The sequence below is a fragment of the Syzygium oleosum genome, unplaced genomic scaffold, assembly GCF_021117445.2.
Source record: "Syzygium oleosum isolate NSW1041296 unplaced genomic scaffold, Sole_v2.1 Sole_v2.44, whole genome shotgun sequence".
Taxonomy (NCBI): Eukaryota; Viridiplantae; Streptophyta; class Magnoliopsida; order Myrtales; family Myrtaceae; genus Syzygium; species Syzygium oleosum.
In genome coordinates this window covers 1,167,785-1,193,308 of record NW_026607528.1, presented here as the reverse complement: position 1 = coordinate 1,193,308, position 25,524 = coordinate 1,167,785, and the positions used below count along the sequence as shown (strand labels likewise).

Below are 25,524 nucleotides of genomic sequence, written 5' to 3'. Positions count from 1 at the left end.
AGCATGAGAGAGAGAGAGAGAGAGAGAGAGAGAGAGAGAGAGAGAGAGAGAGAGAGAGAGAGAGAGAGAGAAGTTCCAAATAGTTTGGCAAAGTTATGGAAATCTAGATAGCTATTCAAACACCCAATGGCCTTCTATAAGAGTTTTAATGCAATAAGAGGACAATAATAGGGTGCATCATCATGCCTCAAAGGCATGGTGCTCCCTTGTTTTCCTGTCGAGACCACAGAACTGGCTCTCAACCTTGTTTTGCCCAAAAGAAAAGAAGAACAAAATAATGCAGCAATATAATTAAATTACTCAGAAAATCACTGTCTCAGACACAGCTTGTGGAGAAAATCTTGGGCCGGTCCACTTAAAACTTTTTAGGTGCGAGATTGATGCACTTATAATTTATTGCCAAAAGCCCCCAGTTTCGAACTTTAAAAGTTATTCTATGCTTACTCTATGTGCATTATGTTTGTAGATCACAAGTGCCTAGGGTTATAAGTTACACTCCGGTCATTCATTATCACCCCTCTTTCATAGTTTAAGCCGTTGAAATAAACGGGCTAATCGGTTCAGTTCGCGCTACGCCGAATTATTCTATAGAAGAAATAAGAAATTGATTAATAACGTGCAAGAAGAAACACGAGTAAATGGTAAATAATTATTGGTGGAGTATTTCAAAGAAAAAAATGAAAACATAAAGGTACGACTCTTATATGCACGTAACTTTCCTTTAGCTAATGATTTAAGTTTTTGGGTTCAAACATTTCTAACTTGTCTGAGAGCTAGTTCCACATCCTTCGGAATCAGTTATTCTTAATGTAGGTCCTACTTATCTTATTTTTCCTGTTCTTCAGTTCCAAGTTCACTTTACCTAATATTTCATCACGTATTACCCAATGTGGGGTTTCTTTTCCCGAATTTGCTCACACATGCACCTAACATTTTGGAATTAGAATTTTTATAAACTTCATAAGCTTAGAGCAGGCTATTACGATTGTGTAAGCGTTTGAGATAGATTATGGACGCGGATGGTGATGAGTGAACCCAAAAGCAAACAATAAGTGAATTAGGGCTCCATTTGTTTTGGCAGAAAATGAATGATTTGAAAAACATTTTTCAAAAAATGATCGCTTATATCACTTGCAAAAACGAATGAACGAAATTTAATGTTTAAATATAAATTATAGTCGATAATGAAAATATTTTTCATTGGCTAATTATTTCAAGCGATGCAAGTAATCATTTTTATGAGAAATTTTTCCAAATCATTCATTTTCTGCAAAATGAATGGAGCTTGAAATAATTAACCAATGAAAAATGTTTTCATTATTGTCTAAACATTTCCGTGGACGATTGAGATATTTTTCGCTCATTCATTTTTGCAAGAAATACAAATGATTGTCTTTAAGAAAGTGTTTTTCAAATAATTTATTTTACGCGAAACAAATGGAGCCTAAGTGAGAGAAATATTTCCTCAAGAAAGGGATGGAGATATCATAGATCTTTGAACTTTCTTTTAATTGTTCAATGATATCTTTGGACGTTTTCTTTTTGTGTAATCAAGTTTTTAGACTACTATTGTTGGACAATTTGAAAATCGATGTCAAAATCTCTTAGGTTATTTTGATGATCACAAAAACTTATCAAAGTACTTGATGGGTGTTTTTTAATGAATGTAGAAGAAATAGCGCATCTTAAAGATTTTCTACGAGGTACCTCACGAGATCTGATTTTATGGAGATATTAAGTGGAGATATTCATGTATTAAATGTTATATTTACCTGATAATCATTGAAAGAGGAAGCAAGCAGACATATACACGACATAATATTGATGTAATTCGAAGATAAGAAGTGCCAAAGATATATGTGCTACATTACTCTCAAGGGTTTCAAATTTGTGATGTCTAGTCTAGATATGAAAGCTTACTTGTAGATCTTCTCTATATACTTACACTTGGCTGAATGTGAGAGAGAATAAGGGTTATTATCATTGTAAGTATGTTGGGAAAAGTGCCAAAAAAGTCCTAAACATTTTTTTTGTGCCAATTCAGTCCTAAACCTTTTTTTGGTGTCAATTCAGTCCTAAACCTTTTGCATTGGTGTCAATTTAGTCCTAAACCTTGTTTTGGTGCCAATTAAGTCCTAAACCTTTTAAATTGGTGCCAATCCAGTCCTAAACCTTTTATTTTTGTGCCAATTTAGTCCTTCCGGTCAATTTTGATCGGAATTTGCCGACGTGGACACCTGCCGGCCGGTCACCGGCGCCGACGTGGCGCTGACATGGACAACTTTAATAATATTTTAATATTTTTTTGAATTTTTATTTTTTTCCTTTTTTTATTTTTTTTTCCACTTTTTTTTTTGTCCCCCCCTCCTTCCTCTGGCCGGCGAGCTCGACCTCGCCGGCCACTGGCGACGGCGGCGGCCTCGCCCGGCGACGGCGAGCCTCGCCTTGGTCGGGCGAGGCCCGACCTCGCCAGATCCGACGAGGTCGGCCTCGCCGGATCGGCGAGGTCGAGCCTCGCCATGGCCCTCGCCGGATCTGGTGAGGTCGAGCCTCGCCCGACCAAGGCGAGGCTCGCCCTCGCCGTAGGCCTCCGGCGAGGTCGGCGGGCGAGGCTCGACCTCGCCGGATCCGGCGAGGTCGGGCCTCGCCCGACCATGGCGAGGCTCGCCCTCGCCGCGGCCTCCGGCGAGGGCTCGAGCCTCGCCTTGGTCGGGCGAGGCTCGACCTCGCCTTGGTCGGGCGAGGCTCGACCTCGCCAGATCCGGCGAGGGCTCGAGCCTCGCCATGGCTGGGCGAGGCCCGACCTCGCCAGATCCGGCGAGGGCAAGCCTCGCCATGGTCGGGCGAGGCTCGACCTCGCTAGATCCGGCAAGGTCGGGCCTCGCCGGATCTGGTGAGGTCGAGCCTCGCTCGACCATGGCGAGGCTCGCCTGAGCCAGTGGCCGGCGAGGTCGAGCTCGCCGGCCTCTGGCCTCTGGCCGATCGCCGGACCGGCGACCGGCCAGAGGAAGGAGGGGGGGGGGCAAAAAAAAAAGTTGAAAAAAAAGGAAAAAAAATAAAAATTCAAAAAAATATTAAAATATTATTAAAGTTGTCCACGTCAGTGGCACGTCGGCGCCGGTGACCGGCCGCCGGCCGGCAGCGTCCACGTCGGCAAATTCCGGTCAAAATTGACCGGAAGGACTAAATTGGCACAAAAACAAAAGGTTTAGGACTTAATTGGCATCAATTTAAAAGGTTTAGGACTTAATTGGCACCAAAAAAAGGTTTAGGACTGAATTGGCACCAAAAAAAGGTTTAGGACTAAATTGGCACTAATGCAAAAGGTTTATGACTTTTTTGGCACTTTTCCCTAAGTATGTTTGTAGAAGTTATTTGTTTCGCAAACTTATGCAAACACGGAATTTTGTAAATCGGCTATGAGATCGGCGGAGGGCATCGGTAAAAATAAAGGGTTGATTCCGCCGTGAAGAGGAACTAGTCTGGTAGAAGGCGAACGGTAGTAGAATTGTTTTGCGTCGAAGCAGTTTATAATGCTTGCCGATAGTAATTGATACGACTTGATCGAACTGCTAGAGTTGAGAGAGTAAAGTAAAGCTGAATCGCTACAAATCTCGCTTTGATATTCTCTGTTCCCATCTCTCTTTATTAGTTATAGTCACCTTATGATACATGGATGCTCGAGTAGAATTAAGGTAGCTCTGCCACTAGACCTAATAAAAATCATTCCCTTTACACTATTTTGGCCAAGAACAATTTACGGAACTATTTCTAACTCTTTTTGTTAAGCTTAGTTGCAACATACCCTATACACTACTGCTTACTTGCTAATAACAATCTGCTGGCTAAGATTTTCTTGACGGCCGGCAATGTCACATCCAAGCACGTCTGGATATTGCAACATGACAATGTACAAGTGAATTATCTCTTTTCGTGGAAAATTTCAAAACCGATTTAATAAAGATTGGATTTAGCTAGACCTCACCGACCGTCGAATTGAGTAGATGTAGATCTTACAACTTTGTTCCATCTAATTTGCGCTTTAGCATTGTTGGAGGAACTTTAGACAAGTTAAAGTTATTTTTGTATGCTAGTGAGAATCATAACCTAAACTTCCTGTTTATAGTTGAAGATGCATCATCTTGCAGAAAATCTTCTTGCAAGTCTTTGCTTGCACTTCTCGTTTTCAAGCAAGACAATGCCTCAACTGTTAAAGCAAGAACGTCTAGGACAACCGGCATTGCATCAATCACACTGTGTTTGGCCTCGTTATTTTCATAGTCGTTTTAGTAATTTTGGCCAAATTTCTACTCTTGAGAGAGAGAGAGAAAGAGATAGAGATAGAGAGAGAGAGAGAGAGAGAGAGAGAGAGAGAGAGAGAGAGAGAGAGAGAGAGAGAGAGAATTGCTTCCCATCCCCCACAAGCAAAAAGTGGAGGGAAAAAAAGTTCTTTTTGTACACACCGCGATGATGGTGATGATGATGCCTGCAATCTCCAACAGCAAAAGAACACCAAATTCCTCTCTCTCTCTCTCTCTCTCTCTCTCATGCTCATATTCCTCTGCCTCTCTCCTCTGTTTCTCACACCTCATAAGTATGTTGAATCTCCTTTTGTCCTCGCCCCTCTCTCTGTCTCTCTCTGTCTCCTCTCTCATCTCATGAACTCAATATAGTTAACACCAACCCATGAAAGTGAAAAGGGAAGAGGGGTAGTGAAGAAGAAGAGATGGAGAAGAGCAGGTGTGGTTGCTGGGCTGTTCTGAGACGCACCTCCTCTGCCTCAAGAGACTCTGCCAATTCCATTCCTCGTACCAGCACAGTTTATGATGCAGGTAACAGCACTAACATGATCGTGTCCTTTGAGTTTCTGTAAAACTCAATCTTTGTTTCATGTAGAAACAAAATGGGTCACTTTCTTTTCCTCATAGCATCTCGCTTGTTCTTTTCTTTTTCTCTCTTTGTTTTTTTCCGAATGTATTCCTTGAGCGTATAATTAGTTGCTAGTTAGTTGGAAGCATTTTGATGCTCCAAGCTTTGGACCCGTTTCATGAACACATCATCATGTTTTCATTGGGTATTACAATTTGGAGGAGTGTATTGTGTGCTGATTTTGGGATGTAATAATCCCTAACAGATACCAATTCGACAAATCTAATTGGAATCCGAGCCATCCGTTTGGTATTGGCTAAAGACAATCTTGCAACCAGCAAAAGGCTTCTCTCTTTTTCTTGCCTTCTTTTGTTTTCTTGGCTGAGTTTTTGCTTAAATTATTGTTTTTTCCGGTTGCTGATTTCTTTTGTTTTCATTTAGTAGACTGTCTGTGATTACTTGCATAGCTCAGGTTTTGCATCAGGAAAGTAGTCATCCAGGGTTTCAGTCAAACTTGGAAATTGGAACATTCAATGCCCTAAAGCCTAATTTTTTTTGTTTGGCATTTGGAATCTGACTTCCATTGCACTTAACTGAGCTTAGACTAGCAATTGTAATGAGCATCTACCTGAGGGCGAATCCGAGTCAAATTCAAGTTCCAAAGTTCAGCTGATGTCCCAGCTGAACTTGTTCAAATTTCAACTTCTATATTTTGGGAAAATCAACATTGCAAATTGACGGGAGGCAATTTCTTGATTTTGATGCAGCAGCTGAGACACGATACCTCAATGCGAGCAACCGCGAGATGTATCCTCCTAATGAAGCTCGCTTATCCTCTGATATGCCCGAGCCACCAGTGGCAGATAATAAACCCAAGTGCCAGCTTCTCCAGTTCACTTTTCAGGAGCTAAAATCTGCGACTGGGAACTTCAGGCCGGATAGTATTCTTGGGGAGGGGGGATTTGGTTATGTCTTCAAAGGGTGGATTGAGGAGAACGGTACGGCGCCCGCAAAACCTGGTTCAGGAATTACAGTTGCAGTCAAAAGCTTGAAGCCAGATGGTCTCCAGGGGCACAGAGAATGGATGGTGAGCACATTCTAGAACTCTGGCTAGCAAAATTGATGTCTCAAGTATGTTTCTCGCCGAAATGCTGAGAATAGAGTCATAATCGACAGATTCGTTAATGTAGGCCGAAGTCGAATTTTTGGGACAGCTTCACCATGCCAATCTTGTTAAGCTCATTGGCTGCTGCATCGAAGATGATCAGAGGTTGCTTGTCTATGAGTTTATGACCAGGGGAAGTCTTGAAAATCATCTTTTCAGAAGTAAGTGTTGATTTCTGCCTTTTTCAACAGTTCGATGTAGCGGCCCCAACAGAATGGAAAATCAAATTGCAATCTTGATTGAGAATGCTTCCAACAGATGAGAAGTTTGCCTACTCGTTAGAGACCCGACATGAATTTGCCACATTGGGTTTATCTATGTACCTGGTTAGGTGGCATGCCTATTGCATGCACAATTTTCCTGCTCAACATAATGTTTCTGATGAGCTCACTGCCTCCTTTGCATGGCTGTGGCATCATATCTAAGTCCTATGGTGTTCTGACCAGTTGCAATGCTAGGTTATGTAATATATGCCAAAATGGTCTAAAGCACTGTCGTGAGCCAAGTTGCGGTTCTTCCAATTGATTGCGAAATTGTTTGCCCTTTTGTCATAGTGGCTCCATGTCTGTCACTCACTAAAATATACTGATGACGTCGTAATTCTTGAAGGAGCTGTGCCTCTTCCATGGTCCAACAGGATAAAGATTGCCCTCGGCGCAGCAAAAGGATTGGCCTTCCTGCACGGGAACCGCAAACCTGTCATTTACAGAGATTTCAAGACTTCAAATATTTTGCTTGATTCGGTACATACTCCGGCACTATACTGGACTGCCAATATCTGTTCAGTCTAAGAACTATAGCAACCTTTGCTCTGCAGGAGTACAATGCAAAGCTTTCGGATTTCGGTTTGGCGAAAGCCGGGCCACAGGGAGACAAAACTCATGTTTCTACTAGAGTTGTGGGGACATATGGCTATGCTGCTCCAGAATATGTAATGACAGGTACTCCTGTGATATCTGGTTTGTTAAATTGGTTCCAAAAGCTTTATGTATGATCATTTTCAAGAAACATACAACTCTTTTTGTGCCTTGACCAAAATTGTCTTCAACTGTCATTGCTTGTAGCTCAAAAAAGAAAAAGAACTGTCGTTGCTTTGTCAGATAGCGTTGTGATTCACCAGAAAAAGCGAGTTTCATTCTAGATATTAGTCTATTCAGCGGTTGAGTAACCGAGTTATTAGTCATGAGCCGATTCACCAAAGTTGCACAAGAGAAATTATCTCTTATCTGAACTAAGTTGTCACACTGATTTTCTCATGAGACAAACATTGGCGGCATTGAGAAGATTCGGAGTTTTTCCGCACTATCAAAGCCCTATGCTGATGCTTGTCCTGTTCTCATTTCCCACAGGTCATTTGACGTCGAAAAGTGACGTCTATAGCTTTGGCGTTGTGCTTCTCGAGATCCTAACGGGTAGAAGATCAATGGACAAGAAACGTCCCAGCGGAGAACAGAACCTCGTCACGTGGGCCCGACCCCATTTGGGGGACAAGAGGAAGCTTTACCAGCTGGTTGATCCGCGCCTCGAACTGAACTACTCAATCAAAGGAGTCCAGAAGGTGTCTCAATTAGCCTACCACTGCCTCAGCAGGGATCCCAAGTGCCGCCCCACGATGGACGAAATCGTCAAGGTGCTCACCCCATTACAAGACCTCAACGACCTCGCAATCTTGTCTTGCCACTCACGGTCATATCAACAAGGAAGGCGCAAAAAAAAGCCGGACCCGATTCAGCAGCGGAGTTACGTCCAGACCAAAAGCATTAGAGATTCTCCCCTGAACACCGGCAAGCAGAACTCGAAGTGACGAGTCAGCTGTTCCCTTTCCTTCTGATTGATTCGAGTACTATTGTAAGTTTGGTTTTTGTACTAGAATGTTTGGTCCTAATTAGTGCCGGATTGAGAAAGAAAAAGGAAGACGGAAAAGTGCTTTCCGGTTCTTCTTCCACGATCTCTCATGCTAGAGAAACTAACCTTGGGATATCCCCGCGAGTTCTGTATTGTAGTTGAGTTTTACATCTGTAATTAGATGAACGAACCCCGTTGTTCTCCGCAATTGTTTATGTGCATCTAGCAACGCGATGTCGATGTCCTTCGGCACGAAAAACGAGGAAAAGAAAAGCGAAAAAAAAAGCTTGATGTCAATTGCTCAGAGTTTGAAGAAACTGCACCCTTTGAGATTTGTCTACGAATGCGTGCAAACACGGCGTCTTTTCTTCAATCTCGGGAGACAATCCTGCGTCTTTGCTTCGTGTTGAAGCTGTCAATCTTCTTGAGAAGATGAACTTCAGTGAGAATCTCAATGAAGTGCACTTGCTCTCGGTGAAGGTGGACTACATAAACTAAAGCAGCTAATCATAACGCTGACTGAAGAAGAACCAAAACTCAAATTTTACGTAGGAAGAAGAGATTTAACGTCCATTCCCGTACGTTTCACATTTTCATATGCCAACTACCACAGGTTTTTGGTGACACACACACACACACATATATAAATGGTGTGTGCATGTTCTTCTCCATATTCTATAAATATGTAAGTGTTTGGCGTGATGAATAGTAAAATGATGATGTGGCATGCACGGAAATTTAGTTTTCTATATTAATTCTTAGGTTTTTAGTCAATATTAAAAAAAAAAGCCAATTCTCACTCTTCTCTTGGTTTGGAAATTTCACAAACAAATTTAAGTACTTCTAACCTTGGAGGTCATTGTTAAAATATCAATTCGACATCTGTAATTCTTTCATAAGGATATTAATTTGGTACGCTGCATATAGAACTGTCGTCGTTACCGTACTAGAACAATCAATGAAATATACATTTATCTGGGTTCTAGCATTTGTCTCGTCTATAAAATCGCACAAGTGTTTCTTTATTTGTAGCCTTTAAATTTAGTAGATATATATATAATATAAATCCACTTGTTTAATATTAGCAATATCTATGGACATACATAAGACTAATACTTTTCCGGTTCTTTCGCGCCACATCTTTTAGACAAGTTAACCTATGTGAAGTTATATTATAAATTAGGGATAATTGTCCAAAAAGTCCTAAACTTATTGTAAGGCAACCAATTTAGTCCTAAACCTTTTAATTGAACCGTCCTAAACCTTTTAATGATTTTCCAATTCAGTTCTAAACCTATTATTTGAATATTTGGCCAGAAGGACTACATTGTCAAATCGTCAAAATACTTAGGACTAAATTGGTGAATCATCAAAAGGTTTAGGACTAAATTTATACAATTGAAAGATTTAGTACTGCCTTCTTACAATAAGTTTAGGATTTTTTAGACAATTTTCCCCAACTTGAACTATTATACCAATGTTGAACAAAAAAAAACTATTATACCAAGATTGACAACACATTACTCACGAATTGCATATTAGTGGGGAAATTGTATGATCAGTCATAAATTTATTGTATGAATGCTAATTCTGTTCTAAATTTTTCAATATTGCTAATTTAGTCCTACACCTTTGCATGAAATTCTAATGTAGTCATTTTGACAATTTTTTGTTGGGAACCGTTGAAATGACAATATATTACATAGGATGGCCGGCAATACTAAACTACCACATCAGCGATTTTTTATAAAAATTAACTTGAATGACTATATTGGAATTTTGTATAAAGATTTATGACTAAATTGGCAAAATTGGAAAGTTTAGAACTGAATTGACATTCATACAATATGTTGAGAACTCATTGAACAATTTTCTCATTAAAAGAGCTGTGAACAATTGGTCAGGTTTTGCAGCGAATATACTTTTGTTGATCTAAATATTTCAATTACAAAGAGGGTATTAATACTTACATGAGTATTAAAGAGAAAATATTATATTTGTATTTAATGGTTGTAGATGAAATTAAAGACAAAATTCAAAGCCATTTGCTACCCAAGGAGCGCGTCTTGCAAAGCTAGATGGCTAGCATATTCAATCTAATAAAAGTGGTAAAATTTGGGAGGTTAAGTTAATAGCAAGCATACATTAACTATATGCCAACCCCATATCATTGTCTTTTTTTTGGGAGCAATTTGACTTGCATACTAATTCTTTTCCCGTTGGAGATAAGAAATTAGTCATATTGTGTGTTCGATATTTTTTAATTAGGTCACTCTGTCAACCACTTAGAAAAAAAAACTTAATAGAAAGCTAGTGTGGCACTCACTATTCAGCGATGTCGCATTTGGCATCGCGGCATATGGCATAGCATATGAGTACCTTACTTTGCATAGTGATATGCTCGAAATTGAAATCACTTATATGTCACTTAATTGATAGTTTTAGAAGTTTAATAAACTAACTCAAAGGAGGATCAAAAGTGGATGAACAAGTAAGAAATAGGAAAGAAATTTTTACTCCCCCTTTTTCTTTCTCTCTTTTGCTAAAAAAAAAAAAAAAGACTATGGAAAATATAGTATATGAAGTAGAGAGATGGAACCGCAATTAACAATATATAAACTCCCAATTACTTCTCGAGGATCCGTTTATATTAGCGATTATGTGCACCCATATAGATGGACCCCCAATTTTTTTTTTTATCTTACTCTTCTTTTTTATGTATATGTGTGTGTGGTGCTCATGGGAGTAAAACCCCAAACCTGATACTTTCTGGCCCCACCCCTCAATCCCTTTATCAGCAGGACTGCATGCCTATTGGCGACAGACCTCTAGTTTGAGCAATATTCCTTGATGACACTCGAAGAAGTTTACAAGCTAGAAAAATCAAATAAATATGGTTAAATAAATCAAATGTGAGTTGGCATGAGTCAGACTAATTTAGTTTGGTAATTTCTATACATATGCTCATAAGTTTTAGACTTGTATTCACTAAACTCTTTTAAGTGGATGGTATCAATTTCTTTCCGACCAAAAAAAAAAAGTTGGTAGTCCAAAACTAGACAGTAATTTAATAAGACAAAAGTTAATAAATCACTCTAATTACGATTAGTAATTTCGTATAAGAGTTAACTTTCGGGGCATTGGTAAGTTATGTAAATTAAAATTATAAGATAATACAAAAAAATGCTAATTTGCAAATTATAAAGAAAATTGATAATTCCATGAAAGTGTTACCAACAAGTTACTTTGAAAGAACAGTCATTGACCATACTTTATCAACAAAAATTTGACACTTACCAACACATAGTTGGATTATACCTCTACGAAAAAACAGAAAAAAAAAAAGATTCTTACCCAAAAAAAATTACTTACCCAAAAAAAAAAAACAGAAGAAAAAATATAGTATAGTATTCCTCCAATTGCCCTTTTTGACTTTGCAATATAAATAATTTGTATTTTCCCTCCAACTTGTCTTCCAGCTAAACTCGGATCTTGCATCATCATTTATAAATTCGAAACAAGATCGTGTCTTAGATTCCTGTGTGGGACTTCTAACACACTACATCATTCTATCACAACAACTATAGAAAATCAAACAGAACAGATGAACAGAGAGAACCCTATCATTTGCAGAAAATGGAGAAGTACAAGTACATTGATCATCGGAGAATGAAGAGACATTACACAGCTAATTTTTCGCCTCACAGATCGAGCTGCCTCCTTCCCAAGTGCAAATTTCACCAGTACAATGCATGAACTGATTTGCCAACAATTGAAAATTTTCTCGCATGTTCTTGGTGCACGCCAGCCAATACATTTGCATCCTTGAATTCGGCGAATTGTGCTGTGGCGAAGTCCATCAGATGTAAAATCTAGACTTATGTGACTCGCACGCACCAGTACAAGAGTCTATCAACTGATTGACTAACTTTATTGAAGAAACGGCCATGCGATGGTACTTCTTACCGGAAAGTTGATGAGGAACTTGTCGGCTAAAGATGATATATGCTCCTTCAACAAGTAGCTGTACTCATGCATTTTCCACAACGCAGACCGAGCAACATGTTTACAGTGTTTTATATGGGCGTAGACAGAATGTTTGTACTGTATGTTATTTCCAGAATGTACTCGATCAGCATCTTTTACATCAATCAATCGCAGATAACATGCTTATCGAACGATCGATAAGTTCATAGGTTCACGTCACATTAAAAAGACCCCTTAAATCTCTTTTGCTGGTCATTAAACAGGAGGTGATTCATTCTTCATTACTGTACTTATAATTTGTATCATCGCAACTTATCAACTTTTACTACTGTATTTCACTGTTTAAACTCTGCAACTTTACTGTTGAGATCGCTTATGCCCTTACTTTCAAGTGAAGTGTCATTGAGAACTTGTTTCCGCATCGAAGTTTCATAAATAGTTGTGATGGCAAAATGACGGAGTAGTGACATGGAAACAATGTTGAAAGTAGTAATTAAAAAGGAGTAATTGCAATGATACAGGTTGAAGTTTAGTAGCTACAGGAAAAAACTAAAATAACCTAAGAATTAAAGATCAGAAAAGATATGTATCTACCCATCAAATACATAAATCTTACATAATTATTTATGGAAATATGATGTATTGATAGAATGGATATTGACAGTGCAACTTTTACGTACCTGTCTGTTTCCATGGAGGGAACGTACTCAAGCTTTTATAAGCCAAAAGCTTCAACTCTGGGCCCCGGAATAGAACATTAATGTACAAATGGAACTCTGAAAGCAAACCACATAATTAATATGGGACTTATTTTGCTTCACGGGATGCGTGACTGTTGCATATGTCGTCGTCTCCATCACCGTTGAGATCAACTATTACAGTTTTGGGAATAAACCAACTATTCCAAATCAACCGTGCTAGAGATATAAATTGTGCAATCAATCCGAAGATTACGCTAGCTTTGCTAAACAGTCCAATTTGTAAGTCTACTTTTTTGCTAATTATAGATAAAGTCTTCGAATTTGACAGATATCAGTCGTCTAAGATGACCTATAGGATGCATTTGTCGACCAATGACCAACAAAGTAAAAGCTCACAGAATAGTTGTAGCATAGATGAGAGAGAGTTGTTATACCCTTTTCACTAATAAATCAACATATAATTTAGCATATAGAAATGGTTCTATTAGAAAGCCAACATGCTGTCTAGCGTTTTGTTGTTCAATCTAGGAATTTCACCTTATGGATATATTCACAACTCAAGAAGTATTTCGTTGATCTGATGGAAATAAGGTGCAAGATGTGAGCAGAAATCCAAATGGGTAGTTCGGTACGTGCTTCCTCTAATATCTTTCATGCAAGTAAAACTGAAGATCAGATGAGAAACAAAATCGCATTGAGAGAAAAATCAGATGAAGATGGAGTGTACTCGATCAGCTATGCCACATATGACCGCACCTGATAGGAGAAGTAATCTTCCGACTGAACAGCAATGAACCTCGATATGTAGAGAGTGATATTGGCGCGGCTCAATCTGAGATCGTCTTTTACAACCCTATATGTAAATCCGTCTTCGGATTGAACCTCACCAATATCGCTGTCTTTTCGCCGCTGTAGCTTCATTCCCACCCATACCTGTCAAACTCGTCCATAGATAAAAGCCAAATGCAAAAAGTCAAGGACTTAACTTCCATCATTAGCAGGACACACGTTTGCCCCAACATTCTTTTGCACCATGTGAATAAAGAGCCTTGTGCTGGTTTCAGCTTTCAGACTAATGCTCTCATGCTGCTTGCAAAAGCACGATAACATAATTATGAGCTGAGGCATCTTTGGTAGGGAAAAAGGTCTCTTTGGATTGATGGAGTCGATTCATGGGTTTTGTTGGTGGTTAGAAGAATTATCTGCTGGTGAAGTGGGGATCACCCGAATCATTGCATATTCTTGGTATTCATGTATAAAAACATTCTATTTGCCACTATTTTGTGTTATTAAAATTAATCTTGTGCGTCAGTACAAGATCGATAATTTGGAAAAAGAGAAATAAGAGCAGATGGAATGAATTTAGCTAACTCATTTTCAATAAGTTTAGTATTCTTGGTGATCAATACGTGCCTGAAATCGCCTAATAGCTCGAACAAAAATGAAAAGAGGAAATTGCTAGAGATTGATGAAACACGAAAAGATAAAAACACAACACAAGTGCATGACAGTAGCTATATAAATGAATATATCAAGCCATCGAAAATAAGGAGTTCCTAGCAAAACTTGACTCAGAAGTAAGGTTTTGGGTTGGCTGAAAGAGGGTAGGGTTTCCTTGCATGAAGAAATTTATGAAAGTGATCGACAGACTCCATACCCATGACCAACACGAAGGAAAAACTCATGCAATGAATAATAGGTGATGAGGGAGGGAGAAAGAGAGGGAGCGAGAGAGAGAGAAAGAGAGATTGTGTTGAAGAGGAAGTGAGGGAAGGAGGGGGAATGTATACTGGAAGGATTTGCCTCGGGATGAGAAGGGGAAGAAGGTGAGTGGAATGATGTCAAGAGGGAGCAAGCCTCACTTTTAGGGTTTGTCATGCTTAGTTTGCACTCAAAAAATTAACATAAAAAAAACTCTCTCTCCGCATGCACCTTGAAATATTCTCTCCACCCCAAAAAAGAAACCCACAAAATAACTCCTTTTCATTGTACTATTCTCCCTTCCCCGTCCACATTATCATTATTGAAAGTCTTAAGACACCCCAACTTTTTGTTCATGCTTGCATTAATTTGATTGAAATGCTTTTGGGTGAGAGACAGAGAGAGAGAGAAAGAGAATTGGATGGTTGGCTTACATGCACGCTCTGTAAGCAGAATCATCATTAAACTGTTACTTATTTAGACACTAATCATAAAGAAGAATGAAGAGAACCCACTCTTTTGATTATCAGAAAGGGACATTCTTATGTTTGAATACTTATAAAGGAGGGGGTGGACACTTTATGATCAAGAACATTCCATGGTGTCCTTTTACCGAATAATGCATGTCCCTGACAGCATGTTGAAGTGGTAGGATTAGGTTATGCTTTTCCTGGTGAAGGGAAAGAGAGAATTGCTCATTTTGATTCCATGGGCCTCGCCTTGTCTAGAAAAATTAAATGAACTTTTTGACTGAGGTTTCCATCTTGGTCACGAGGAGGTTTTAAAAGGGTCAAAGCAATTGCGATAACAAAAAGAAAAAGATAACGCGTAAAAAATAAAGAAATCTCAATACCCATGGGGACGGGATATAGGAATTTTATCTAAAACTCTAATCAGCAATCAATATGTCATTAGCTAAAACATTGTTACAAATACCTGGAAAGATATACTAATCTTGAGATCACCTAACACCAATTGGCTCTATGTCATGCGCAACGTATCCATTGCGGTATCACCGCTATGATACTAGTGGTTGACATACTTTTGTGTTTGTGATTTTAAGATGACCTAATTCTTGCTAAATGGAACACCCACTATTCAACTTATTGAATATATAGCAGCTACGTCTCTAGCCAAAAAGCCAGATTGGAGAAGCAGACAAGTACAGAAACTGACATCCCTTGAGTTTATTAACTACCAAGGCTATAGTGAGTGGCTAGCGTGCTTAGAGGCAGGCAGTCTAATGTAATCACATCTTTTGAACTTGCATTTCGTATGTGTTGACAAGTAGGACTTCTTAAGCACATGCAGTATCAATATCTGATTGTTTGCGTATTCGAGAGCCAAACATTCTGTAAATGCAGAGGTGTTACATACATGGCCAGATTCGAATATCATACTGAAAGATAGGAATTGTTCTTCCATCACAGGTGGTCAAGAAAACCGAGTATTAAAATCCGAAAAATTCGCAAAGGGAGTAAGCAAGATTAGGTAAGGTAATGGACCCGCTTTTTCTGCAGTCCTGTTCAGGTATTTTCCAGTGCTCGAATATTCACACATCAAACCTTATAAACAATTTGGAGAAACTGATGCCTAGGGAGACTTAAATTAAGAGATATCGTGGGTCAAATAACATGAGTGCGTAGGGAGAAAGGAGAGAATCTTAGTTCTTGAGAACAGGAGTGCAGAATGTCAGCGAAGCTGAACAGGTTTATTTATATAAGTTTGTTTGTCTAGAAAGAAGTTTCCAAGGAGTACGTACAAAGTCTGATATGGAACACAAACCAAAAGCACTTTGCGAACAGTGGAGGCCTAGAGAGGCAGAGGCAACCCAGCACCGGAGACACCGGCGTTAAAGTAGCCCTGCCTTGAGCTTGCATGAGCACTAGGGGACACTCTTCTTGGGTTTTGCTGACCACTTTGATCGATTCACTTCATTATTATTTTTTTGTTGTTGTTGCATGTTGTGTCCCTCTTGTGGTTTCAATCAGCATTTATTTTGTCCACCACGGGTGGAAAAAGGGAATTGGATTTTTTTTTCACTCTATGTACCTACCATGAAAAAAGAATTATTTTTACGTCCGATATGTAAAGATATGATAAGATGTGTAGTTAAAATCTATTTTATAGAATGATTGAACTTTCAATATACGTGTGGCTACGTTTTAACACTATGTATATGAAATTTATTATGGATAAATTCTTCCATTATTATCTAAATTAAAATCTTTTGCTTGTGTAGTGTTAATTCCATTTTCTTATAAATAGATCTCAAACTCAAAGGGCACACTCTACAACTCTTGGCATAAAACTTGACTAGACATGTGAAAGATCTTGCCATCACTTGTAGGAATAGTTCTTTCCATTATTTGTATTTAGCTGTTGGGTGATGTCCGGGTCAGTTTTCATGCATATTAGATTAATTCACTTCTTCGGGCACTATTCAACTTGTCACATCATCTTTTCAATAAGTATGAGTTTTCTGGGAGGTAGGATTAGGATATAATATTCCTATGAAAATATGGAACCAATAGAATTGCAATACCTGAATTTTAAAAGTCATGAACTTTAAATGATTTATTAATGGTCACGTACGATTCAAATTGAAATTATCCGGGATACAGATGAAAACCATTTTCAAAGTCGAATTGCCACCATGCCATCTAAGTACCAATACTTTCTCTTGATGCTAAAATTATGACAAATTTTGACAAAATTAACGACTCCTAAACACTGAAACTTTAATTGAACTCACGACCAGAACAACAGTCCAGGAAAACGAATTAGATCCCAAAAGTCATGGGCCAAAGTATGAAATCACTCCAATCGAACTCTTAATCTTTTCAAAGCTTCAATGCATCCTCTCTCTTTGAAGAATTTGGGGAATCGTGAAAGACCCTTTTCGTAAAAAAGATGAAGGCCCCCGTCTCTCTCTCTCTCTCGAGACTGATTTAGCGCGATAAGTTCGCGTGCCACAACCCCCAGGCAGATTCATCCCACGCCTTAAAGACAAGACCAGTTTTCAGGATTTGTCAAACTCTTTGCTTGTCTGTTTCTAGGAAAATGATACAAATGATCTTTGAATTAAACTTTGATTCAATGTGCAATGTTGTCTCCAAACTTTCGATTTATCCAGTGTTGTCCTTGAACTTTGGTCCAATTTTCAATGCAGTTCCCGAAAATTTAAACATTTTCATATAATCTAGATATTACATTGAACAATTGTCAATAGTTCATGGGTCATATTAAACAAATTAAAAGTCTATGGACGAAATCGTAATTGAGCCAAAGATCAGGGATTGCATTGCACTGCACAAATTAAAAGTTTAGGGACGACATTACTCATTAGATCAAAGATTAGAGACCATTTGTAATATTATCCATTTGTTTTACTATTTTCACTAGATTCTGGGACTTCTCATCCCCTTGAATGTGTCCCCTACCTCTCTTTCAAACGACAAGACACACAAACACACCTCTTTCAAAAGCTGGGAGGTCAAAAAAGCTTCTAGTTCCATGATTTTGGGTTCAGCTTGGTATTTTCCCCACCGCCATCATTCCTTCTTTTAAAAGCTTTCATTGTTTCTCTCCAAAGTTGCAAGTTGCAATTGCGCCACTTTTTTCTAATCCATCCATCAATCCATCTAGTAGTCATCGCAATGTTTATTCGTATGGAACAAGTTATTCCTAACTTTTTATGAACTTCTCTTCGCTCTTTTGTTTGCTTGGCCCGCCTGTTAATCGGCGATTCGAAATTAAGGGAAATAAGCGCTTAGCAACTCCATGCTTATTGCTTACAACTCTCCTTTGAAAATATGAAGTTTGCATATCATTTGGTCGATCGCAGGTATCTGCCGCGATAAAGATTTAGAGGCTTTAGAGTATCCAAGTGAAGTTTTGCCCGAGTTGCACGGTATGTGGAGCGCTAGTTGAAAAGACCGTGAAGCTTTTGCCTTCATTTTCATTCCCTAATTGAAAAGCTTCGTGAAGGTCAAGGGAGTAAGGGACATGTCGAGTTGATGGCGGCATTCAACATAACGATGTAGGAAAGCGAACATGCTTTCACATGACATGTTGATCGATTTTCTTGCGGCCGCTAATAATTTAGAGTCGTTAGATGCAGCAATATTCACGCAATACACGGCTACTTTAAGGTTGCTTTTGAACGGCCGAGACAATGACGGAGACTTAAATGAGACCAAAGATCACAGTCGATGGTCGCTTCGTGGTAGAGACACGGTACGAGATTTCGACTTCTCATCTCGAACGTGAAGAGGGAAAGAACCGAGGAGAGAGAGTTTTCTGTAGCCCCCTTTCTTTGGGCTAAGCAGGAAAGAAAGAAAGTTGTTGAACTTGAAGTTTGATGAATATGTCTCAATCATGCCCAGCAATCAGGGCAAAGTCCATTGTCATGTTCCGGAGACAGCACAGACACGCCCTATCCCCCACATTCTCTCTCTCTCTCTCTCTACAGCCACCTTTTTCTAGGGAGAGAGACTCTTGACGTTCACACACGAGTATCTGAGACCAATGCATTTCATGCAGTTGCATATACATACGTGACCTTACACAGACAGAATGCTACTTTGGGAAAAACATCACATGGAAATCCAGCACAAAAATAGTACGCTGAGAAACAGAACAATGCATACATCAGCAAATGCAGAGATGGCGATGGAATTAGAATGCAAGGAGAGGGAAGAGGAAACAGTTTCATCCAAAGAGACGATATTCGAAGCACCATACAATGCCGACACCATGATATCTAATGTCCATCCAGCAGAAATCAAAAGTGACAGAAGAATCTTCTTTGCCATAACTGGGGTAAAAGGCGCCTTTTCACTTTCTTGGACAGGGGAGAAAGATGGGAGCAAAACGAGGGATTGACAATGGGATCTCCTTTTCTAAGGGTGAACAGGACATGAGCATGCCAGGACCGTGTCTAACACCGTGACAGGACAATGTGATTAACTATTGCATGCTAGTCAGATGTAGCGATTTGTTCAACTTATCATTCTCCTCTTAATCACGTCTCGTACTTGGTCTGAAATGGCTCAAATTCTACCTTTCTGTGCACTTCTGAATTTCCCTCACAGGTTATCCTTAATGTCTTGTCTATCTCAAAAGAATTGTAGCAGGACCACATCACTTATGTCGAAGGGAAGAAAACAGTGGCCAGGTAACAACAATGTCTCTTTTGCACTAGATGTGTACTGTCTCGTGAGGACATAATTCAGTTTGCCGCACTAATTGCACCGCGGTAGGGACGAACAAGCTGGATAGCGAAGGCAAGCCTTTCAAAAGATTTAAGAGGGAGGATCCTTGCCCAAAAAATAAAAATAAAGCCAAAAACAAAAATAAAGTCAGGGTGTGCTGCCCACTGACTGTTAGTCTTCAACCATCAACCCTTCTTCTCTAAGTAACTTCCTCAGGCAAATAGCCAAATGTGAACCAGGCAACATTGGGATATTACAACGATTAGAATTGGGTCTCTCATTGAGGAAATGAAGTGTGCCACCACACCTCCACCAACCGAGTTGGCAAATGATCCATTACCCTAGAATCATACAAAATTTACATACCGCCTACGACCAAATAGAGAAGTTTCATAAATTTACTGAAAATGCTTATAGGAAAGCTCAGCTCTCATATTAGCTTGTGAATTTCTTTAATGAATGCTAGAGAAGTCTTCAGGTTTCGGTTCGAATTTCAACTATACTTGTAACCTTCGTCCCAAAATTTGGTTGTTGATTACTTGATAGACTTACATCAGAGAAAACAAAAATCTCACAAGCTGCTTATCACCTTATCTCCCTTGAAGTTTACAATAGGCATACAGACAGGACCCTAGAAAACCAAGTGATTGGCCGACGACATTCAACTGGAAGCAACGGTGGAAATTAGCTCCTGTACAATCAAAACTATGAAAACTGCAAAGAAGGAATGCAGTTGAGGCTTTTATACTTACCAAGTCAAATGGGAGCCCACCAAACATTAGCCAGCCAAGTCCAATTGTGAAAAGATCCTATCAAGCAGAAGTTATTAATACATTAAATTTACAAACAAAGAAAAGAAAGAAAAAGATAAGAGTAGAACATCTAAAGACGTCTGATAGTGCAAGAATGACAATTTTGACTCTAGTTGGCATTAAGAAAAAAGAAAGTCTGTGAGCATCTTTCAGTATACTCACAGGAAATGCAAATTACGATTCGAATCTTCTTGCTTATCCCTTGTGAACAAACTATGGTTCAAGTCAAAGCATAAGGAGAAATAACCTTACAATATTTCAGATATGGTCGAGTATAGTCACCTAATTGAAAATCTTACAGTGCATTGATTTCGACTACCAGCAAAAGCACTCCAAGGAAGAAAGTGAAGCGAGAACAAGTGTCCATGACATCAAACTCCAGTATGAACAGTGCTACCAAATAGCAATTATTCTGGTGAAGTAACTATCAACAGGGACAAAATATCCTGGGAAGACATTTTTTGAATGGCTGTGGACCCACTTATTACAAAATACCTTCCCGATAGCATTGACAAGAAAATTGAGATAATGGCAGCCAAGACTATGACTCAAGAACCATAATCCCATCAAGAAGTAGATATACTAGATATACTTCTTTAGCATCAGAATAGCTATGTATAACTGAGCATAAGAGGAGAGGTAATACTGGGATTTGGTGTGCATATCAAACCTTTAGATTACCACAAATTGTCTGTGTGAGCGCTGAATTTAGCATTGTATTCCAAAATACACAGTAATTAATCAGGAAAGCCATGATGCAGGAAAGTGCCATGACAGCCTGCAATTATAAATTAATTGGACTCCCCGTAAATAAAATGGATGAGATGTATCATAGTGGCTAAAGGAGAAATTTTTTTGAAATGTATTGTAGCATGGGAAAAAAACGTGTAATTGCAGAATGCAAAAGTAAATGCTTTATAATTCTGATAACAACAAAAACAGTAAATGATGTTTGCATGTTTGTGGAGAAGTTGATGAATTTCATTTGTTTAAAAAATCACCTGAAAGCCAGGAGAAAATAAATTTGGGAACTTCATTGTCGTTTCTAGGTCACCACTGATTGAAGTCCAGATCAGCAAAATTGGTCCACATATTATGCCTACATAATGTCCAGGGGGACAATTAAATTTGAAACAAACATGTGCCAATAACACCTGGTGACCAGCAGGCACTTCGTGGCAGAAACCAGGGAAGAAGATCATTGTGCTAGTGATGTATCTTACCATTACACCACATAAGGCCAAAGCTGTTAAGTCCACTAGATTTTCCTAAACAGAATGAAAAGGAATCAGAAGTTCTCCAATGCATCATCATATACAAAGAAATTGCGGAAGCGATAATAAAATCTACCAATTCGGGCTATAGAAGCCAGATATACTGCAGTACAGATGTTTGACATAAACACAACCGTGTATCCATATGAGTCAAATGACAAGTCTCGCGCTCCAGCAATAAAAGCGCTCAGTATAATGATCCCCACACTGATGCATCCCTTGGAAATAATCCAATAAGAATGGTTAGAACGATGAAAGCCTTTAGACGAGCATAACATGTTCTGTCAGATTGCCAAAAATCAACACCCTTCCACTAGAATATCTAATTTTCAGTGAGAGAGAGAGAGAGAGAGAGAGAGAGAGAGAGAGAGAGAGAGAATAAATGTTCCATTGCACGCAGTTCTTGTCTGATTCTTTTACCAAAAAGTTCGGACAAGTAATGTTAGAGAGGAAAAGCCTCAAATGTTGTCTAGTTCTTCTACATCCCATAAAGCTGGCAAAAGGCATATCTGAGTCAGATGGCAGTAGTAAAGCAACTCTTTGAGAGCGTGAACAGATATTGAAGATGAGGGAAGTAGAGTCTAAGCTCTCTTAGATAGCATTTCTTGAATAGTTCTGCAGTCAATTATGACACTTCCATTACGAGTAACAGAGTATATTGGGCTACTATATATGAGACATTCGATTCCATAAAACTTCACCTCTCAACCAAGGAAGAAGGAATCAAGGAACTTCCCAATGTTAAAAGCTTCAGTGGGCTGAAAATGAATTGGATCTTTTCCCTATTTGTCTTGTGAATTCATTCTTCCATAGACAATCTCATAGGCGTACATGGAAGATAGTTCAGTAGCAGATATATTTTTCGTTCCAGTAAAGTGTAGCTGTTTGTGTCACCTAATCCTACTATATCTTGAGGAAAAATGGAAAGGTCTTAGCAGGACGAGAAGGTTCCTTACCTGCCTATAACAGGGAGTGAATATCTCTGTCCTGTTAGAAAATACTCCACAACCATTGTGAAGGCCACCGTAGTCCGTCTGAGCATAGTGTACATGGGAACATTTACACCGCGTATGGACTCCATGGAGACCAGCTTTAACCAGAAGGAAAATAAATCAGGTATACCAAAAGAAACCGCCAAAAAAAAACAACAAGCGAACTAGGCAAAGTCATACCATATACAGCAAATAGGACACCGCAAGAGGAATAGTGCGAAGCAATGTCTTAAGGGGAATCAGTGTTGCAGGGTTGTAACTGATGCTCTGGGTTTCTCCAGCAGAGAAAGAAATGATGTCCCAGCATCTCATTGCATACAGTAACAAACAAGAACATACCATCTGAAAGGAATAGACCATATAAAAGGCAAGGATAAAATATTTGATACATTAAAATTACCCAATTCAAAAAAATAAATGCATGAAATTGTGATAATAAAAGAGTAAACTTCATAACAGTGACTATCTTCATGGTACACTCTTGCAATCAGACTTCATTTCCAGAGATCAATGGCAAACTGGCAGGTATTCTTCTTTTCTTGCCTCAAATTATTCAAAACCTTTGACTAAGGAAGAGCATGCACCCCTCACCCAAATCCTCTCATGCCATTCACCCTGTCTAAAATCATATCCTTCCCAAGGTATTAGGAGATTAACATGACCTCAGGTCTTTCCACAGAAAGAACCCACTGACATAGCATTAGGAGATCAACACGAACAAAGGTCTTCCACAGGCTACATCCTTTTCCTGAACAATCTAAAGCCCACCTACAAGGTGAGAATACCTCCAGCTATCTCATGACGACTGCTTCTCGACTTCTAAGTTTAGAGAAAGATCCCCAAAGCATTGTCACATTTGAATAGCATGCTATAAGAAGGTAATCAGAATTTCAAAGAAAAGAAAGTCCAACCAATATCTTATGCCTCACTGAGCATCTCATATGATTTAACCTCCGCAATGGACCAAATGATATATCTGGTTTATTTGAAAACGCAATGCTTTGGGAGGAATCTCTAATTCAACTGTAGAATAATTAACAAGGAGAAACAGAGACAAATAAGAAGAGTAAAAGTATAGTCAACAGGAATTTATTTTTCCGAGAATAGTGTATCTTCACATCAAAGCTTGTCTAGAAAAAGTCCAATACCAGGTTAATTGTTTGTCACATGTCCCTTCTAGTTGGACTAGTAAAATGCTATACGCCAAGAACAAAGAGTTCATGAGTTTGATTCTTTCATTTCCCTCTCCACTCACATACCTATTAAATATATGCTAAATTACAGACCAGGATTGCGTAGTTGACACACAATCCTAGTCAAGGCATGCAATGTACCTGAAAAAGTGTGATCACATTTGCACAAGGGAAATGGTATGAAGAAAGGGCCGCTTTGTTGAACATTACCAAGAGAACTGCATAAGATATAACTGTTATGTAATTACCAAGAAGTAGCTTCACTACAATTTACAAGTAGAAAAACCACATTATCGGACTTCCCAGGAAGATAACTACTAGTAGTGGGAACATAAGATCATACAGCTCGAGTTTCCCATTCACAAAGCAAGACTACGCAGGCTAAGTACAATTACAAAATTTTGGAAAGAACAACCAACATGTGTAAATTCACAACCTTATCACATAATTCAGAAAACAAAAGGAGCAGCTATAATTCATTGGATGGAAAAACACCAGCATAAAAAAAGAGTAAAAATTTGGTTCCTATTCATATACCACTTTTTCATATACAATTTTTAGGAAAAAGAAAAAGGAAACTGGTGTAATGTAAAGTGACTGTGACACTCGCTATCATCTCCCAGGCGCGTATCGTACATCCTGATATTTTTGCTCGAGTTCGAGCATGACTGGCTCATTCACGAGCACAATCACACAGGAAGTCAGTACAAACAGGTAAACTGGCTACCTATGTCAGCGGTAGGAAAACTACAGATTCCATTGTTGAATTTGGCTTGTCCCGGAAAACTCAAAATCGTTAGACTTGATCACGCGGATTCAAAACACAAGGAGGCACTTCAGCCTCCGAATGAAAACACCCAATATAAGGAAGAGAACCGATCTCAAGAGCGCGTTTCTCTCTCCTTCTTCCATTTCCCCGTGAACCGACGTGCGTTGGTACAGGAAAAGTAGTTATATACATGACGTGTTTATCCATATGCAGCACTTGTGTGCACGTGAAGCGGAAAAGTAAAGTAAAGCGAAGCTCCACTAGTGAGTGACCACTTAAGCATTTTCTGCAGAGCAAAAAAGGAGAACGTAGGGGAGAGTAAAGTTAAAGAGGGTGAACCGAAGATAAACCTGCACAGGCCATGTAGGAGGCGGCAGCGTAAGCTCCTCTCCTGCTCATGGCGGACGACGACGAGGTCTTCGACGAAGGATCGGTCACCGGTATCATGTCGTGACCCTTCGTCATGATGACGGTGTGCGTGTTTGAGAGAGAAAGGAGAGAGAGAGAGAGAGAGAGAGAGAGAGAGAGAGAGAGCGAGCGAGAGAGATGGTCTTTGGTAAGAAGAAGAAGAAGCAGAAGAAGAAGAAGAAGCACTGGCACAAGCACAAACAGAAGGACAGAGCGAGAGCGAGAGAGAGAGAGAGAGGGGAAGAAGGGCATATTTGAGAGAGAGTGAGAGGGTGACTGACACGTGGCGGTGGACAGTGGATGTAGGGGTCCACGTAGAGTAGGTTGGTCCCCATTGGGACTCCATGATTCTTTTCTTGATCTTGGCCTTTTGCATGGCAGATTTTGCTTTAAAAAACTAATTCTTCCTTTGGTGGAGACTTGCTTTTCTTGGGGGATGTGTTTTTTTACCGTATTTTTGGGATTGGTGTATTGGTTGGATTGAATTAGAAAGTGGGTTTGGCCTGAAAAAAGTTAGTAGATATTATTAAAAATAAACTCATTTTATTATATGTTCGATGATAACATAATGGCACATTTTAATTGATTAATG

General features: G+C 39.2%; 2 protein-coding genes across 5 annotated transcripts; one reads left to right on the top strand and one right to left on the bottom strand.

The window, feature by feature from the left end:
- The first annotated feature begins 4,503 nt into the window (after positions 1-4,503).
- On the top strand, positions 4,504-8,087 carry LOC115684229 (serine/threonine-protein kinase PBL35-like). Of its 2 annotated transcripts, none has more exons than XM_030608952.2 (6): positions 4,504-4,832; positions 5,640-5,956; positions 6,060-6,195; positions 6,644-6,777; positions 6,852-6,975; positions 7,384-8,087. In XM_030608952.2, exons 1-6 carry the CDS (start codon positions 4,727-4,729, stop codon positions 7,836-7,838), a joined length of 1,272 nt encoding a protein of 423 aa, XP_030464812.1. In that variant the 5' UTR covers positions 4,504-4,726; the 3' UTR covers positions 7,839-8,087. The 2 variants fall into 2 exon arrangements, with proteins under 2 accessions (XP_030464812.1, XP_030464811.1); XM_030608951.2 differs by having other exon boundaries at positions 4,509-4,832; positions 5,637-5,956.
- An 11,650-nt stretch (positions 8,088-19,737) lies between these two features.
- Positions 19,738-25,092, bottom strand: LOC115684272 (UDP-N-acetylglucosamine transporter UGNT1-like). Of its 3 annotated transcripts, none has more exons than XM_030609014.2 (10): positions 24,875-25,089; positions 23,897-23,973; positions 22,743-22,904; positions 22,527-22,660; positions 21,647-21,777; positions 21,520-21,564; positions 21,298-21,395; positions 20,967-21,074; positions 20,237-20,293; positions 19,738-20,149 (listed from the first exon to the last, which is right to left on the bottom strand). In XM_030609014.2, the coding sequence occupies exons 1-10, from the start codon at positions 24,987-24,989 to the stop codon at positions 20,075-20,077; spliced, it is 1,002 nt and encodes a 333-aa protein (XP_030464874.1). In that variant the 5' UTR covers positions 24,990-25,089; the 3' UTR covers positions 19,738-20,074. The 3 variants fall into 3 exon arrangements, with proteins under 3 accessions (XP_030464874.1, XP_056162422.1, XP_030464875.1); XM_056306447.1 differs by lacking the exon at positions 24,875-25,089 and adding an exon at positions 24,483-24,670; XM_030609015.2 differs by lacking the exon at positions 20,967-21,074 and having other exon boundaries at positions 24,875-25,092.
- Positions 25,093-25,524: the final 432 nt, after the last annotated feature.

Coding starts and splice junctions, on each gene's coding strand:
- LOC115684229 (XM_030608951.2), top strand. CDS start 4,727: ATGGAGAAGAGCAGGTGTGGTTGCTGGGCTGTTCTGAGACGCACCTCC. Junction 6,196..6,643: donor TGAAAATCATCTTTTCAGAA/GTAAGTGTTGAT, acceptor TAATTCTTGAAG/GAGCTGTGCCTCTTCCATGG. Junction 6,976..7,383: donor TCCAGAATATGTAATGACAG/GTACTCCTGTGA, acceptor CATTTCCCACAG/GTCATTTGACGTCGAAAAGT.
- LOC115684272 (XM_030609014.2), bottom strand. CDS start 24,989: ATGACGAAGGGTCACGACATGATACCGGTGACCGATCCTTCGTCGAAG. Junction 20,294..20,966: donor CAATTTGTGGTAATCTAAAG/GTTTGATATGCA, acceptor TCTGCTTGATAG/GATCTTTTCACAATTGGACT. Junction 20,150..20,236: donor GTGGGCTCCCATTTGACTTG/GTAAGTATAAAA, acceptor CGTTGCTTCCAG/TTGAATGTCGTCGGCCAATC.